The sequence below is a fragment of the Dromaius novaehollandiae genome, chromosome W (assembly GCF_036370855.1).
Source record: "Dromaius novaehollandiae isolate bDroNov1 chromosome W, bDroNov1.hap1, whole genome shotgun sequence".
Classification (NCBI taxonomy): Eukaryota; Metazoa; Chordata; class Aves; order Casuariiformes; family Dromaiidae; genus Dromaius; species Dromaius novaehollandiae.
The window spans coordinates 50,613,562-50,632,343 of NC_088130.1; the positions used below are offsets into that span (position 1 = coordinate 50,613,562).

The 18,782-nt window shown below is 39.6% G+C and overlaps 2 protein-coding genes across 3 annotated transcripts in view; both read right to left on the reverse strand.

Annotated features, from left to right (window-relative positions):
- Positions 1-2,063: 2,063 nt before the first annotated feature.
- LOC135324416 (SET domain-containing protein 9-like) lies at positions 2,064-10,652 on the reverse strand. Its single transcript, XM_064500648.1, has 6 exons — positions 10,499-10,652; positions 9,342-9,706; positions 7,745-7,868; positions 6,718-6,833; positions 5,574-5,679; positions 2,064-4,381 (listed from the first exon to the last, which is right to left on the reverse strand). The coding sequence occupies exons 1-6, from the start codon at positions 10,582-10,584 to the stop codon at positions 4,294-4,296; spliced, it is 885 nt and encodes a 294-aa protein (XP_064356718.1). The 5' UTR covers positions 10,585-10,652; the 3' UTR covers positions 2,064-4,293.
- A 3,546-nt stretch (positions 10,653-14,198) lies between these two features.
- LOC112995770 (mitogen-activated protein kinase kinase kinase 1) overlaps positions 14,199-18,782 on the reverse strand; it is a 61,355-nt gene continuing 56,771 nt past the window's right edge. For both annotated transcript variants that reach the window (XM_026120964.2, XM_064500466.1), the window contains exons 19-20: positions 18,264-18,395; positions 14,199-16,944 (exon numbers count right to left, since the gene is read on the reverse strand). In XM_026120964.2, the coding sequence (XP_025976749.2) occupies positions 16,795-16,944; positions 18,264-18,395 (282 nt within the window). In that variant the 3' untranslated portion in view covers positions 14,199-16,794. The remainder of the gene's footprint in view (positions 16,945-18,263; positions 18,396-18,782) is intronic.

Consider the following 18,782-nt stretch of genomic DNA (forward strand, 5'->3'; position numbering starts at 1 on the left):
TTCCCCACACACACTCGGTCTTGCTCCTATGGTGGTGTCACCTCTCTGAACTTCCTCTCTGAATTGCTTTCATCCTTTTAACAGGGTGAGGAAATGGATACTTGGCCATTATTAAACTGGTTTAGTTTATTACATTCACAAAAATAAGAAGCTAGCTTGTCCTCCCTCAACAAACTGAGTTACAAAGTAAGTGCAAGAAACCAACACCTGAACTAAGCAAGTAGTGCTACAAAACAAGCTAACTGCAGTTTTTAATGCAGTAAGGATTCAAAAACTAACAAACTGGTATAACCATTAAGCACATCTGTAGTTATTTAAACTAAAAAAGACATAGGTGGAAAGACAGCAAGAATGAATCTGATATAGGTTTAGGTAAGCGTTAGAAGACGACATAATTAGAACTGGGGTTCCAACTGCAGTATGTGAAAAATCCAGATGCAAACTACATCTCTCTGTAGACATCAAACTAGGTGATCGGCTAGATAAAAATCTGCTTACAGAGTCTGCCAAGCTTCAGTGGCACACAGAACAGAATTCCTGCAGGATCATATGCTCTGTACAAAGCAATGGTTACTGCCAACAAGCTGTCTCAAGGAAAGTTGTACAAAAAGAAGTACCTGCTCACTGAAGTTCCCAAAACCGAGTTAGGGAGCATGACAAGATGTTTTACGTATAAACCCTGAACAGATCTTGAATTCTAAGTATAATGAAAAAAGCACTCCACTCCAACAAATAAATGATAAAAGAACTGTATTTGTATTGGCAAAGTGGACTGGAGGCCTTTCATGTGTGCCATCAGTGGAAGAAAATCCAGTAGTGTCTACTTCACTCACCAGAGCTAGCTAAAAAAAGTAGTGCCAGTGCTATCCTAGTCCCTTCCTTCCTTCCTAAGGAGGGAATCTGAATCAAAAACAATGACATTTAGACCAGCCGACTGAAGATTCCCCTCCACACATTGAAGTAACTGCTTAAAAAAACCAAACAGAACAAAACCTCTTCAAAAGTTGGTTTCTTCTTCCCAAAAGAAAAGGTGACAAAACCAAAAAGAAGTGCCTACGATTCTGTCCTTCTGATAGTACTAACTGAAGCTGGATGAATGAAAATTGAATGGGAGCACAATGCCAACAAATGATCAAAAACATTCTCAGATAAAATAGATTCCTTCTCTGGAACATCCACAGAATCACAGAACGGTTGACGTTGGAAGAGACCTCTGGAGATCATCTAGTCCAAGCCCCCTGCTCAAGCTGGGTCATCTAGAGTAGGCTGCTCATGACCGTGTCCAGACGGCTTTTGATCATCTCCAAGGAAGGAGACTCCACAACCTCTCTAGACAACCTCTTCCAGCGCTCAGTTACCCTCACAGTAAAGAATTTTCTCCTCATGTCCAGATGCAACTTCCCATGTTTCAGTTTGTGCCCGTTGCCTCTCGTCCTATCGCTGGGCACCACTGTAGAGTCTGGCCCTATCCTCTTTACACCCTCTCTTCAGATATTATACACATTGGTAAGATCCCTCCTCAGTCTTCTCTTCTCCAGGCTGAACAGTCCCAGCTCTCAGTATTTCCTCATATGAGAGATGCTCCAGTCCCTTAAACATCTTAATGGCCCTTTGATGGACTCTTCCCAGTAGCTCTGTATCTCTCTTACACTGGGGAACCCAGAACAGGACACATCTCATTTTAACTAATCAAATCTTAATTTGTCACACTGCATGCACATCACTTCTTAAAATCAAAATAAACTGTGTTGTATGGGTGGAAGACTTACAGATGGGCTCAGATCTTCAAAGGCATTTAGAAGTCTAACATCTCACAAAATCAACTGGAGACTGGTGCCTAAATGCTCTCATTGAAGGTCAATGCATCACAACTGGCATTAAATCTAAACATTAATTATCTCCTGAACTACTAAAGTATTTTAACACATGTGCAGACTGTAAGTTCACATCTGGTAGAAGGACCTTACAGATTCAGCACAGAAGCAAATGAAACTGTCCTCCATTTTAGCTCAGTTTGATTTTTCTTTCCGTTGTCTACCATTAAATGTACAGGCAATATAGAATTAGTTCAGTCAGTCTGTATTTTTAGGGAATTACAATGAAAATTCTCAGGCAAATCATCTTTGAAGACAGATACTGTCTTTATTGTTCATTCTTCTGTGCAGTCCCAATGTCATGCTTCTTGCTATTTGGAAGTACCACCTGACTGTACCTCTTCCTCCTACCAGCTTTTGGCTTTCTATAGCCAGCAGCAGACAGAAATCAATTGCTGTTGTCAGTCCCAGGCCAGGTCCTGCTTCCCTTCATGTTGGATCAGTCCCTAAGGCAGGCTGCTGGGCTTCAGGATTTCAGCAAGGAGAAACCAGTCCCATGTGTCTTGTTTGCGATACACAGCCTGCATTTCAGCACTGTAATCCTCTACTACTGTGTGGCATTCACATCCAGGAGAGCACAACCATGCTTAATAAATTAGTTGTAAACATAGGTACCTCAGTTGTCAGACAGGAGTATACTTTCAAATCTGGTCACTTTAAAATGATTAACAAATGTATAAGGGAGATAGCTATAGCAATCCATGCCTTTGCATGACAGCATCTCAGCCTAGAGAAATGGCAATAGCACCGGCCAGCTGAAACTTGCATGTTGAAACTAGTATCCACCACCCACCCATAAACCTTGACTAATATGCAAGCAAAACAAAAGCCACAGTAACTTTTATTGCTTTGTTACCTCCTTGAGCTAAGCAACACTGCAGGCACCCTGACAAACAGTCTTCTCTTCAGAGATCAAGAGATGCTCAATAAGCTCCTCCCAGAAGGAGCTAAGGGGAAAAGGCTCTGGAGAGAAGGGACCTTCCGAGTGGTGGAGGATCAGTGTCCTCTTCAGTGGATTGGAGATCACCACCTGCTCTGATCTGTTATCACAGTGAAGACACAATAAGAACTGTCACTAGAAGTGTCTCCAGCATCTCCATAAAGCTTGTACAGCCTGTGCTGAGCCCCATGCCATGGTGCCATAGTTCTGCTGTTCAAATTTGCCTGAAAGAGCTGGCCTTCTCTGGCTGAGGACTTCCAGATGAGTATGAAAGACAAGCTGCAGGTATGGAAGTAGACCAATAAAGGTGCTGAAAAGCTTTGTCTTCTGCAAAGGGGACTAGCTGCTTCTGCAGCTAAGGCCCCCTTGCCTCCCTGGTCACCACCAGTTTGGTTAGAAGACACCACTTCCCATTCCTCTTCTCTTGTGAGCTTACGCCAACCTCAAATTCATTCAGAGGCTTGCTTAGACTTCTGCAGCAAAGACATGGATTATTTTTATTTCCCAAGAAAGCTGTTTAGCCTGACCCAAAGATTGACAAGCTGCCTCTTGTTTACTTTGTGAAAACAGTTTGCAGACAGCATCAAGAATTAATGTAGGAATGCCTGGCTCTGCTTATGCCAGTAACTCATTAAAAAATACATAACATTTGTTTGGCATCACTTCCTCTAGTTACTCTGTAACATGAAGTTCTCCCTCTCTGAGAATAAAAGCTATGAAAGATGACACATGCCAGGAAACTTCAGCTGAACCACAGAAATTAGGGTTGGAAGGGACCTCAGGATATAATATAGTCCTTCCTCCTGCCCCAAGAAAGAGATAGGTAAAGTAAATGGCTTAAGTCAGCCTGTTTGTGACAGTGCACCATGCAGGTACGTCAGAAGTGCATACTGACACTCCTCCAGAAGGCTTCATACAAGATTCGGGCAACTGGGTACATTGAAATACTTTCTAAAAGAGAGAAGATAACAAAGGGAATGGAACCAACTCCAAGGAAAACTCAAACAGGAACTAACAATCACCATAAAATGCTGAAGATCACCTGAGGAATACATAACTAAAGGGGGGTGATTTTTACAAATTATGTCCATTGTAAGCATGAGAATGAAACGGCAAAAGATTAAAACTGAGTCACAGTTATGGACAACTAAACAAACCAGAAGATGAAATGACATGTCTAGAACTTACATTTTAACTCTATGAGCTGTTGTATGGACAGCTGAAAACCAGTAAATTTTAAATAATACTGGGCAGCTGAGAACGTAATGATGCCGCTGAGAACATAATGATGTAAACAGCTTAAACCTTCACCTCTGCATCAAATGTGGAGTATTTGCAGAGAAATACAAGCCTGCAGCTCACCTTCTAAATGGCAAAGCACAGCTCTCCATTATACTAAGATGCTTACGAAGCTTGAAGTACATACACAATTAATTTATTTTAATAAAACAGATTTCTCCAGTCCCTCAACCTATTAATTCAGTTGACAACAGTGAAGTAATTGGAGAAAAGTTCTTCTCCTTGCTTGATGTCTCTGAGAGTAACAAGCACTACACACCTCAGGTGGCTGTAGGAAAAAAAAAAGAAAAGCAAAACATGGGAAAGTGAACAATTAGATTTCACTTTTAATTTCTTAAATTATTCATACCAAAGAGCTAAAACAATGACTCCATCTAGATTATTTCTGAGAGTAACATGCATAAGAGGCAAGCCATGCAGCCTGTGAAAACAATGTTGATATAGAGATTGCAAATGTAAGTAAAAACGGTATCATTACCAAAAAAAAGCACAGCCCACGTGCGTACGGGCAAATAATGTTTCCACTCATACAGCTATTCAGAAATGAAATGGACTAGTCAAGACACGGGAAAAAGACACTAATACTGTCAGGATAAGAGGCTACAGGAAGGTTAATGGAGCAGAAACCTTTCTTCCAAACATGCCTACCCACAGGTGCTGGTTGGCTAAACCCACTCTTAGCCAAACAACATCCAGAAAGACAATTCTGAACTGAAATCAGTCTCCTGCTGTAATGTACACTGACGGGTGACTTCTCCATAAACGTTATGCTAACATTCGCGGCTAGCAAAGTTTTTTGTATGACCAATTTAGGAATACCTTCCTCTTCAAGTTTCACAAATAAATGAGCATGTGCTAAAGCTGGAAGATGTGATCTAGGGAGGAGGGTACACTCTTCTGATGATGCTGGATGTGAAAGTGAAGAACACCATCACCCCAGACAGTCCCCACTATTCAGAAATGTAGTGCTCCCCCATTTTGAAACAAATCAAACAAGAAGATTAGCAAGGACTACAAGCTCCTTTACGAGAGAGAAAAAGATTTATAAATTAGATTACCAAAGTTATTAGAACTCTAAACATCAAGATGAGCAGCTAGAAGCTATCTACATTTGAAATATATAGTGAAAAACACTATTATGGTAATAAAAGTAAAATATAAGTAGTGATTTACAGGATTCACAAATCACACTGTAGTGCAACCATGGCTTGTAAAACTGTCTTCTGATCTATGCTGATGTCATTTGTGAAGCTGTAGAAAAAAGGAACAAAAAGAAATAGGGAGTCCTGTAATTTGCTTAAAATGGGTCACCCTGAAGAGCTAACACTTTTCCTTACATATGCACACTTTCAGGTAACTCATCTTTATATAGGAAAACTTTCCTCTTCAACCATGTTGGTCTTCATATACAGCATACTTTTCACCATGCAAATCTATGAACTCTTTGATTCACTGCTAACCTCTGCATGTCATGGCTGTAGAGGATGTTCGGAAGATACTGTTTCAGTTCTACTGGAAAAGATCCTGGCACATCAAACTCCTGATAACAGACATTGGCTGCTTTTTCTAGGAAAAAGAAAAAAAATGACTCTATGATACTAGAGATTTAGAGATGTGTAAAAAGATCAAATATACTGCTGCAAAAGTAGCACCTGCTTCATCAGGCCTGAAAACCATGCTGAAGTTACTTGTAAGTTTGATTGTAAGTTTTAAAAAAAATAGTAAAAATAGTTATCCTGGTGTCAATTTTCATGGTGTCAAAAGGTGTCATAAAGACAGCCAGGGAGAAAAGCACCATCCATCCAGCAGAGACAGGGGAGTTTTCTTTACATGGACTTTGGACCAGGAAGAAACAGTTACATGGGACAGAACTTTGTCTCCATTCCTGTCAGCAGCTGGTTCAGTATTCCAGCTGCCTTCCCTGATGCTAATTTGGGGCAGGATATTATGAGTGTAATATAGGCTCTGCAAGCCACTTACAGGCTAGGTTTGGTAGCCATTAAACTTTCAATATTTCACAGCCATACCCATGAGCCACTTACTCCCCTAAACCTCAGGACCAACATATTTTGTGAGGAGGAAGAAATAAATAGTTCCTCTCTTCATGTCCCACAGCTATGCCATAACAAGTTTCCTACATTTTGTGTGGACGCTGTTTATTTCTTAAAGAAGTCTAAAAAATGTCATAATGCAAACTTAGCAGTGTACATGTTGTTTTGCATATGGCTTTCTCAAGAAGCCTATAGGAACGACACTGCAACTCTGTGGACCACCTCAGTCCTTCCCTAGATATCCTTTCCCATTGTCTCACATTTTGGGATGAGTCCCTCTTATTCTGCAGACCAGCAGGGTGACATCTTGGGGAGTCAGTGAGAAAAACACAAGGATATTTGAAGAGCTGCTGCACTGAAGGATTCTACCACCCAACTGTTTTAAGAAGCCACAGAAATTCTTTATCCCATAACAGTGGTTTTTTTTAAAAAAAAAACAGCCAAACAGCAGTTTTGCCCCCTGACATCAGTTTCTGACTCTCCATCTCACTCCCAAAGTAATTTATACCCATAAAGTCAAACTCAAGTCTGGGAAATCTACCTGGCAACTTACCATGTGAGCAGTTGTTAACATACTGTCCCACCGCCAGTGGGTTTTGCAGGGCAGCCGTGAGCCATGTCACATCACTCATTTGAAATGGGCCAAGTTGATCTCTCCTGCTGCAAGACCTGGAATGACCCACAGCATTAACTTGAATCACTGTTCCTTCCCTTGACAGGTGATCTGTACTTCTACCTGAAGAAACAGCCATGGTAGCTTGGTAAAGTTACAGCTGTCCAATCCACTGGTGGATACAATTATACTTGAAAAAAATCTTCATGATACTTTAAAAAATACAGTAAAACCTTCCATCAGTGTGTGGTTTCTATCTGACTCTACTGGAGAAGCCAGCATGAAAACACCATGTACAACATCAGAAATCTGTATCAAACATTACCATTATGGAACTGTCAACACATCTTGTTCACCTCTAGAGGTGTGAAGACTCATTGCAATACCAATTTCAAATTCATACCAAGAGTTCAAAACAGGTACAGATAGGCCCTCATTACACTTTTTGCTTTTTATTCATAAGATTTTAGTTGTTACATTTGCACTCTACACATTACATTTGCTACACATCACATTTCAATGGGAGCTAGAACAGTCATGTACATGGCAGCCTTAGGCTTGCTGTGAAAGCTTACTGCTTCCACATTATGTGCTGTTCATCTCTAGACCAGTGCCAGAGTTGCCAGACTGACCCTTTAGGTGTTAGCAAGTCCATACAGAGGCTTTTTTTCTTAGGAAAAAAAAAAGCTCAGAAATATTTTGAAAATGGTATGTCACATTCCACTCCTATTAAAACTATTTTTTTCTACAAAAGACAGTCTCTGTACATTGGTTTTCATCAGAAAGCATCCTGTTGTATTTACAGATGGAGATACAAGTGCTGGGCTGTTTGTATTACAACATGAGACACACAGAAATGGATGATATTCACAGAAACGTATCCCAATTTAGGGTCAAACAGCATTATTAGTACCACCTTTTAAAATATCAGCTGAGTGACATTCCCCTGTTTCTTTTGAGGACTTACCTGTACACTGCTCTGGATAGTCCTTTGTCATTCCCATCAATAAGAACACCATCTATGCACCTAAAAATAAAGGGATTGCCAAGGGACTGGAAAAAGATGGGTTCATACTTTCTGTACACTGTACCTGTTACAAGACAGATATGATTATTTCAGAAGAAAGTAAGTTAAACTGTCAGAATAGGTTTACCCAAAGGAGACAGAGTGGGTAGAAGAAAACTCTTTTTGCTTCTTTACTACTACTGTGTGAGAAAACACTTTGCAAAGTGCACAGAGACAGCAAAGATCCCCTCACCTCCTCCCCCTCCAAATCAGAGGTTTTGACTGATACAAGAGAGGGAAAATGCCAAAACAAGGAGGAGAACAGGCAAACCATTTCAGCAGAATATGCTCCAAATATCTGGACAGGATTTAACCTGGCCTGGCTGGGTTCAAAGCGCAGACTGAACAAGTCAGAGGGAGAGGCTGGCTTGCAATTTTTCATGACATTGTAGCATCCTTCATACCCATTACCTCTTCAGCAACCCTCTGCAGAAAACCTGGGTTGAAATCTTGCAAGGAGCTAGGTGGAGAAGGCCCTGCTGGCAGGCTACACTTGCTGCCAAACAACAGGCAGGACAGCACAGACCTGTTATCTCCACAGGGTCCCTCCCACAGCCAGCAGCCCTGCAGTTTCTTTCCTACCCCTGAAAAAGGAAGGCATTTCAGCAGCTCATCCTCTTGTTATGTTAGATTTTCTGGCAGGAATGATATGCTCTCAGTGAGTCGATATTCACTTTTAATGTGTGTCTGAAGAGGGCTGCAGGGTTGCAAGTTAATTCCCTGTGATTTTTAGTTGATATTTGCTCAGTTTACAAGTCAAAGCTAACAGCCAGATACTCAAATGCTCAGACTGGTCCTAACCCTGTCCCACTGGCATAAGCTACAGGGACCACATATGGTGGATGATTCTGTTGACAAAATGAAACAGAAACAAATCCAAAGCATTTCAACGGAGCTGTACTAGCTCAGCCATACTGACAGAATTATAAATCCCTTTAAGCAATATAAGCAAGTAGAGTTCCAAGAAATAAGGAGAAGGAACAGAGAAGTGCTGATCTGCCAAACATACTTTAGGGAGGAGAGTTTCACTGAATAAGAGTTTTACTTTCATTCTCTAATCTGTATTTCTGTGCTTTGAAAAAATTGGTAATCTGACTGCTGATCTGCATGGAGACCTCAAAACCCCAGTTTTGCAAGCATTTCCCCAAAAGAGAAATCCCAAAGAATCAAACTGTTTTCTTCATCTCTGCAAAATTACTCCTGCGCGTTTGTTTAAGGAATCTGGATCAATTTTCAATCAGCTAAAAATCACACCTTGAGTATTCAAAGGTTTGTAAAAAACAAAACAACCTCCCCCCACCAGAATATTGCTTTCCTTATTTTGAAAATAACTCTAGTCAGTTTATACACAGAAATATTCACCATAACTTGTGATTTTGTTAAAGAATGACAGAAATAAAACCTGTAAAATAAAAACTGGTGTGGAACTTTGGCAGTACAATTAGATGGTTGGAAAACACACCTAACTTATTCAGAAATAAGAATAACATTTCATTACCAGGATACATAGACACAACGGTCCCTTTTGGCACAAAACCCTTGGTAACAAAGACTCCAGTTCCAGCAGAAACCAGTGAACTTCGGTCTCGAGTAATACTGAACCCCAGTGTATTAAACAGAACTTCCTCTGGACTAAACATGTGTTGACTCTCGTGGTTACATGATTTTACTTTTGATCTCTCCAGCTCAACAGTCAGTAGTTCCAGATATTTACATTTAATTTCAGGAAGTAAGGCCAAGATACGTGTTTGTCTACTAAAGTCATTTACAAACAGAGCTTTAAATACTTTCAGTAGTGTTGCAAAGACATCTTCATCAGTGATAATTTTGTCTTGGGAGTTTTCTGGAACATATCGGAGGGTCCTGTAAAGAAAATAAACATTTTAAGATGACATTTTTCCTGAAAGAAATATAAGAGAGATGTTTTACAGGAGCAAAGAAAAAGTTATCTGTGCGATTGCTTTAAGCAAATCAAAACCGTAGAGAAGATAGTTTCATACCTTTCCACCTACAAAACCACCATCTGATGTATTTACAGCAACAGATAAGCTGGTTAAACACCACTGAGATCTTAGTGACTGTCTTATCAAACATTCATTATAGTTTCAGTGAAAATTAGCAATAATTTTTATACTGATTAGGGGAATTTTAATTTAAGCTACATATAATGATATTCTAGCCATTTAAATTCAAATTAGAACTATCTTTTACCTTTAAAAAGAGACCAGACATATCATCCCGTTGTAAAAAAAATAATAATAAAAATATCCATCTGGCTACTTCCAGCATTGGTTTTAATGTTAAACACTATTATAAATTATCCAATTTTTATGCGAAGTGACACAGAAAACTGAAACAGTTTTTCAAAGAAACTAAGCCCTAGTGAAAAACTAAACAGACTGTGTTGCTGCGGACCCTCCAATTATTTAAAAAAAAAAAAAAAAAAAAAAAACCACACACAAGAGGAATTAACTCAGGGTCCTCGACAACCTTCAGTAAAGAAAGGCCCCGCACCGGGGGTGCGCAGCGGCTTCGCACTCAGCGGCGCTGCGGGGCCGGGGCCGCCTGCGGGCCGCGCCGCTCCCTCCCGCCCGCCGCCGCCGCGCAGGGCCGCGCCCCCCGCCCGCCCGCCCGCAGCGGGCCCGGCCGCCTCACCTGCGCTTGCGGCGGAGGTTGAGCGCGACCCAGGGCACGAAGCGGTACTTGTAGGAGTCCCAGCGCCGCCGCAGGGCGCGGAGCATGGCGCGGCGGCGCAGCCAACCGCCGCCCCGGCGTGCAGGGGGCGGGCGCTGCGCAGACGTCGGCCGCGGCTCGCAGACAGCCGGGGCGGCGGCTGCAGCCTTCCCTAGCGGCTCGGCCGCGGCCCCCGCCTTTGCCTACGCGTTGCTAAACGCGCCGCAGCGGCGCGTGACACCGGGCCCCGCCGCGCAAGATGGCGGCGGCGCCGCTGCCCGCTCACCGAGTGCCGTGTCAGGTAAACGACAGCCGCGTCCGACCTGCGCCAGCCGCGGGCACAAGCAGGCAGCTGCTTTTCCCTCGCTCGATTTCTCCTCAGGACTGCAGGACCCGTAGCAGCGGGGCTGTGGGGTGCTGGAAATACGCTGCAGCCTTTCCAGTTGAGCCAGGAGTCCCACACACCGTACATGTACTGTGTCATGGGTATTGACTGCAACGGTCTTCCTAAATACACTCAGGTATCTTTGGAGGTTTACCTTTCTAAGGCCCAAGACCTGCTTGGTGCTCTTATGAGCAAGGTATTTCATTCTGCTAAATGCCCCCAAATTATTCTTTACACATTACAAGTCGAGGACCTGTTACAAGCTCTCAAGCTCAAGAACAGCCTTATCACCGCCTTCGCCGCTGCCCCGCACAGACTGTTGTAATCGTCTTCTACTTGCAAGCAAGGAGCACCAAAGAGTCAGACAGCTGCTCCGTCCACACACTCCTAGCTGCGGCACAAGCCCTGGCACCAGGGCACAGTAGCACAGAACAGCATTTCATCAGGACAGAAAGTCAGGACTGTCAGACAGAAAGTAGAGACGTAGTGTTTCACTATTACATTGGAAGCAGCTCTACAGCAACCTTCAAATTGGTTTAAAACAGCCCTTGGTATACTCTCTCATACACCCACTAACTGTTTACGTGAATACTGACTTCAGTGATTAGCTGAACTCCAAGTTTGCCCTTCCTGTAGGCAACAATGGATTAACATACTTTAATTTGATTTAAAAACTGAGCACCCTCCTTCCACTACTAACTTCCAATACTAACTTCAGGCATGGGCTCCACAGCGCAAAATGGGGCAGAATTACCATAGAAAGAACATGACAGCAGTGGCATAGGTACTAGCCAACTCCCTAGTTATTTATACTTCCATGTAGCAATAAATACACCTGTACTTGTACTGCGCATCATTTTAAAGGCCAAAGGTACATATTCAGTTCCTCTGAAAAGATGCAAATGTAGAAGATACTATTTTTCCTGGAGTGATGGATAAAGATACATTGCTTATATTATGGATGAAATAGGTAGGATGATATCCTCACTGAATGAGAGGGTAGAGAAACAAATCAAGTCCTGTGCCTTAAAAACATAACCCTGCAAGCTGCACAGCCAGTGAAGTCTTGTATTCTGTAGCTATGTGACCATCTTAATGTTCAGGTTCAGTAAAATGTGAAAGCTCTTCCACTCCCCCCACCCCCCAAAATCCAAGACAAAATGCACTCTTTTCTGTAATTAAGGTGCTCCTAGTAACTTTCTCTTTTTCCCCTCCCTCTTATGCTTAAGGATTTGAACTCACACTGCAACAGCAGGAATTTCTTTTTTTGGGGGGGGGGGGGGGGGGAAGACAGACTGATTTGGTCTCCCTTCTCTACTAAGGTATCAACTTTCATAAAACTTGTATCTTTGGATACTGATCCTAGTTTGCAATTTTAGTTAGAAACTGCCAAGGAAGTTAGAAGTTACTGGAAAAATAAGACAGAACATGACAGCATGCATTTGACTTTCTTAGGAAACCAGTTTAAAAATTAATCATAAGGGGCTTGCATTTGAGAATTGGTTTGGGGGTGAACAGAGAAAGCAAGCCTTAAGTTACTGTCGAGGTTTATTTTCCTATATCTGGATCTGAACTTTTGCCAAGGGTTCAAAATTTTGAGAGTCAGGCCCACCAAAGTGGTAAGGCAAGCAAGAAGACTCACTTCTAGCATGAGCCTTGGAAGTATTTATAAATTGCTTCTTGATTTACTGCATATTCACTTTACTGCTATCCTTGGTCTTGCACATCTTTTCCAAGAAAGGGAACTGAACAACAACGTACTACAAACTGAATTCAGGGGAATAAAAGGAAACAGCACAGTATGTCAGACTGAGCCTCAGCCCTAGGCTGGGTGAAAGTGCTTTCCTGCCATCTTCTGGACTTTCTTGGTAATGACATGGAAAAAAGGTCAACTTGCAACTGAAATTCTAAATTTATGCAGCTATGTATTAAAGTTTTAATGAGAAAATAACATGCACTTATGCCACAAGATATGCAAGAGAACACTGTATCGTGGCTCTTAAAAGAACAACTGTCATATTTGTGATTCAGCTCATTTAGGAACAGTGAGAGGAAAATTTAATTAGGGAAAGACTGTGTTCACTTTTGAGAGAGTGTAAGGGCAAAATAACCATGTACCCGAGTTAACCACTTGGGATGTGTAAAGAGGAAATACATTACCCTCATGACATTCCAGTGAGCTCTGAAAGCAAAAGTTCTTCTCCACAAGAACCAGCAGAGATGACACACTGTCAAACCAACCTATAACCACCAGATAGAACACTGAATGGGGTTATTCCCACCACAGATATCAACATGAGCACAACTCACTGTCTGCCTGTAGAAGAACAGAGTGTTTCCTTTGCAAACTAAGCCATTTAGTTCCCTAAGTATGCATCCTTGACACCTACTGCCAACTGCAGGGGACAGGTGATCTCTGCCTTCCCTTGTTCCTAAAAAGGAGCCATTACAGCAACCACCAACAAGCAACATTCTAACTATCACAGTATTGTAAAATTCAAGAGTTCTACAGTAGATTAAATGAAGGAAAAATATCTCACTTGATTTATCTTTTATTTAACCCTTGTCATATATTTTTCCTAAATTCCTGTTAATGTATTTTCAGCTTTTAAAAATTGGATATTAGAGCTTAATTAAAGACTGCTGCTGCCAAGTTTTACTGCTGAACTGATACATTAATCTGTATTTACAGAAAATCACATGAGTAACGGAACATATAAAAGAGACCGTTCCTTCAAAGTGTGGAGTTCAGTACAAAACAGACTGCAGAATGCTTAAGCTTAATTTTCAACTTTAAAATGTAGAAAAATTCAAGCGAAAGACAAGCAACTGAAAGAAGTCCTACCTTTGCTATACATTTTGGATTACCTGAATATGAGAAAGGTTTGTTATGATTGCTACTTAAATCAGAAACAATAGAATCACTTCACTAAAAAACATAAAACAGCACATTAACTTCCAAGACATACCTTAATGGCTCCAGAACTGGTGTAAACCAAATCCACTCACCTGACTTGGCAATGAATAACTAAACTTCTGTAGCAATGCAGAACTTAATCATTTAATGTTTGATCTAAAGACATAAGCAAAATAAGGTTCATAGAGAATTATTCTACCAGAAATTCCTATCTTTATTATCAATTTTTTTTTTTTTTAGTCTTTGTTGCAACCCTTTATCTCGGCCATCTTAGGTATACTAAGAAAGAAATACATCAGCTTATATTCATATGGATCATTTCATATTAGACACTAAATTTTACTGTATCAAGTGTCGCATATGAAGTGTGTAAAAAACAATGAAGTGTACCAGAAATACTTTATTCACATTGGTAAATTGAAAATATTTACATTACAAACAAAGAACATTTTTTTTCCAAAAACTTTTATTTACTATAAAGACAAAACCACCAAAATAGGTACAAATTATACTATATAAAATTGGTTCAATGGGGTAAAAACTTTTAATTAAAATATCTTGATATATTTAAAATAACAAAGGATACAATGAAGCCAAATTTCTTAACCCAGAGATTTCTGTAAAATTTGCTTGCACAGTAAGGTGCTAATAGAAGTTAGCCCTTAAGCCCTGGAAGTCTTAGGAATCAGTCACATAGCAAATATAATTTCATTGTGAAAGTGAACTTTGGTAGAAGAAACTCTATAGGACACCTGAGGTAGTAGAAACTGGAATAAACAGCAGTAGACGTTATTTACAACTTAAGTACCAAATAACATTAAGAACACAAAAAATAATTACACAATACAATTTTCAGTCCAGCTTTGATCCAAAGAAAATAAGAATATTACATCACATCTGCATTTTAAAAACACCACAATTACCAGCAAGCTGAGGGAAACGCAAACAAACTCAAACAAAATGCATTTGGACATCTAGAGGCAGTTTGAGTTTGAAATGTGGTAGGCATGGTGATCTACAAAGTAATACTGATTAGCTGAGGTTCATCAGTTTATACAGTTTACATTTCTGCCAGAAACAGTATTAATCTGACAACTGATCTTCCAGTACATGAATTGGCAAGAGTGCATCCTTTAAAGCTTGCACGTAAGAAAGACTTGGAAACAATCTTATTAGAATGAGAAATTCTAAAGTGGTCAAAAAAGTCAAGTACAAAACAGTTAGAGCTACCAAACTTCACATTTCGGTATTATCTTTTTAACTCTTCAAAGTCTGCCAATCTTCCAAAACAAAGGAATGTAAAATTTCCAAAAGAAATACACATTCACAACTAATGACACTGCTTTTTATTAGTATGAGCACTATCATTCCTGTAAACTTATCTTTAAGATGTTTTACTTCCAATTTGTATTGTACATTTTTAATGTACTATAGCTTATTTAGCTTGTCCTGAGTCTTTGAAAATAACCAATTCTATTTCAGTCCAACAATTCAACTGGCTTCTGAAGAGTTAAAACATGAACAGTATTTTTTTTTAAATGGATTAAACACAATCAGTACTTGATTTAAAAAGATCCCCCCTCTTAAGCAAAAGAAAAGCTGCCATTTTCCTTCAGAATTACATGCATCAGAATCTAAAAACCTGCCTTTAAAATCATTTAAAAACTGTATTTCTTTTTTTTTTAAAAAAAAGACACTTGCTAAAAAACACGAGTTTTGTACTACAGGTGAAGCTTTACTTCACATTTTACTTTATCTTGGTTTTGAAGTCCAAGCATATTTCTTGTTAAAATAAATACCTTTCTTATGGTAATACTTTTAACATTTTCAAATTAAATGATCGCTAGTGGCTACAGTAAATAGATGATGTATGGCAGAAGGAAAACAGCAGGTAAAATTTGTTATCAGTGGAGAACATGACCTCAATTTTGTTGCACAAAGAATGAGATATACTCATAGTTGGCACCTGGTCCCACTGAAGTACAGGAGAAAGCCTCCTGTAAACTTTAATGGGAGCTGGTTTTGGGTGCTTTGACATGGAACTTGTCTACATATTTTGCCAGAAGAAACTGCTATATGAAAAGAAGGCTCAACATTTAACACGATTCAGATTGTAAGTTGTTTTATGCATAACAATCTTAGTTTCTTCTGTGTTTTTTTTTTTTTTTTTTTTTTAAATAACCTGCACTAGCAGAGCTTGAAACACTGACCTGAAGGTGGCCTCTTATTTTATTCCAGATTTCAAGCAAACCTTTTTCAAAACTCGTGTGTCAGCAAGATGTTCAGTGACACCGTTTGCACCTTTTTATAAAGGTTATTTTACAAGATCACCTTTCCCTGAACATTAAAAATACAATGAAAATACAAACCTTAATTTCAAAAGAAATTACATGGCCAGCAGTAAATGCACAGTGAACCACAACAGCCTCCTCTTACTTTAATGAAGGCAAAATGTTTTTAAGGTATCTATCAATGCTTTGTTATCCAGAAAACTTACTTTGTATAATGAAAAGGGACAGATACAAAACTTTCTTTTAACCAGTGCTGAAAACCCACTGTAATTGCAGAACCCTCTGCTTACATCTACATGATGTGAAATGGAACAGTGATTGCTATATTAAAATAGATCCTGAGCCCCTCAGCTGCTAATATTGCTGAAAAAGTGCTCCAAATAAAATAAAAATCACTTATCTGCTAAATAATCTTGCAGATTTAAAGAAACCTAGAGCCGGATGTTTAAAAAAGGCACAGTTTATGTTTTTCTGCTCAAGTTGTGAAATGTTACATACAGAGCTTAGGTAAAGATCTCGATTTGTCAATCACATACTTAGGTAGGGTCCTCCACTGGCCTTAAGTCCTTGATGCATCATTAAGGCCAGCAGAGTAATACAAGCTGCTGTGCTTAAGTGCACTGAAAGACAGGTATTGTATATTCAGTAGCATCTTCTTCAGTATATCAGCCTTTTACATAATTAGCTACCACGTAGTACGGAAGACTGGGTGTTTCAGCAGCTCCCTTGATGGGGGTCTGTCCTGAGGTTGAAGTTCTAAACACCGAAGAGTCACATCTCTTAAACCAGGAGACAGATGTGAAGGGATTGATGGAGCAGTAGTTGCACTAGCAATCTGAACAAATGGCAAATAGGATTTAGAAGTCAGTACTTCTTAAGAACCATCAAAATACGTCTCAGCAAGCTGATAGTTTTCAGCTAACCTCAGTTATACTATGAGCTTTTATTGACATATGGTATCTCCTACTGCAGTTTCTCTGCACATTGCATTATTGCTTCTGTTTTACAAAATTTACTTTTGGGGTCTTAAGTTCCCTTTATGCCTCTTTCCTCAATAACATATGCTCTCTCCTGCTTTTCATGGTCTCCATCTCTCTCCTTGCACTTTTCTCAAAGTTTTTTTTCTACAGCAAGATTATGCTGTAAACATCTGCTGAGCAGACCACAAGAAATACTGTTATGCCACACTTAGGTGTATTCTTTAGTCTACTACTTGACATCAGCCTTAAGTGGCATAATGCAAGCAAGCATGGAGATACATTAAGTTAAGGGATATTATGTTACGGTACGTTAAGCTGAGTATGCTCTCTTTCACTGTCTTCACTATATTTCTGCTACCAAAGTGCAGTCTTTCTCAGACGGAAGCGGCTCACTCTAAATTGATTTTGTTTTGCTCTACATCAAATTAAGAAAGATGATGCTTTATTGGGAACGCTAGGCTTTATTGGGAACACTAGGCTGACACCACCAGATTCACTCAGACACAGAATAGAGACACTTAAATCTCTTTCACAAGTGATTTGTAGTAAATTAGAACATTTGAAAATTGCTGTGCTATATCTGTTTTGTCAAAGTATTTTCTTCATTCATTCCTACTGTTCAATTAGATTTTTAAAAATAAATGTACCCAATTGATTTTAGTAAGAAACATGAATGCCAAAAACAGGTGAAAATACAATATTTATGTGGCATGTCATAATGATAAAACTCTTACAGCAAAATCTGAATACTAAATATCAGGTTTCACCAAAGGACATTCCCCATTAGGAAGTACAAATATACATATAAATGCTTTATGCCACTAGGAAACAGATCACTTCTCTTAGGCTCCCCTATTTTACAGGATTGCTCAGAGTCAGCATCAACTTCATTCCTATCTGTCTTTTTTTTTTTTTTTTTTTCCCTGTTACATTATGTATTCATATCTTAAAAAACCTTTTCTGGAAATTATTGTTGGCAGCCTTTTTTTTAAACAATCAAATATAATTATGTTTGTTTTCAGTACTGATTTTGTACTAACAGCTCCAGTATAAAGACAGGGCAATTGTAAAAATCTCTGCTTGCAAAAGTTTATGAAACTTACATTGCTGTATATGAAATTAAGACTAATATCAGTGTCTTCTGTAGTACATTTGCAGCAACAAAGTACCTCACCTTAAATATCAAGGCAAGATGATTGGAGTGTTTTTCTGCATTCCAAGGAGGTTTAGCACAAGCCATTTCTATAACAACACAGCCAACGCTCCACACATCACAGCTCCTACCATATTGCTGACCTCTCAGAACCTGAACAGATAGACAAGTCAAAGCTCAGGTTAACCATTTCCAAGGCTCCAACTCTGATTTTTCAGTATCTAACTACTGCACATACAATCAAGTGCATTTCAGTTAATATTCTGGGTTAACAGTGACCAGTGATATAAATGCAGGCAAGATTTATATATCTCTACTGTAAAGTAGAGAACTCGGAAATAAAAAGGGGCCAGCAGAGAACTCGGAAATAAAAAGGGGCCAGCAGAGAACTCGGAAATAAAAAGGGGCCAGATCAAGGGACAAAGCAAAGTATCTTGCAATTGTTAGCTTTTGACCAAATTGTCATTTGTGCTTTAGTAACAATACTCATAATACATCTCACAACAAGATACTTAGAACAACATGGGAAGCAAGAAATAG

Bases quoted from the DNA above. Each gene is read 5' to 3' on its own strand.
- LOC135324416 (XM_064500648.1), bottom strand. From the start codon at position 10,584: ATGCTCCGCGCCCTGCGGCGGCGCTGGGACTCCTACAAGTACCGCTTC. The intron at 6,834-7,744 runs GTAAGTCCTCAA...GGGTCATTCCAG, and splicing joins CTATCCAGAGCAGTGTACAG to GTCTTGCAGCAGGAGAGATC. The intron at 5,680-6,717 runs GTAAGTTGCCAG...TCTTTTTCCTAG, and splicing joins TGTTAACAACTGCTCACATG to AAAAAGCAGCCAATGTCTGT.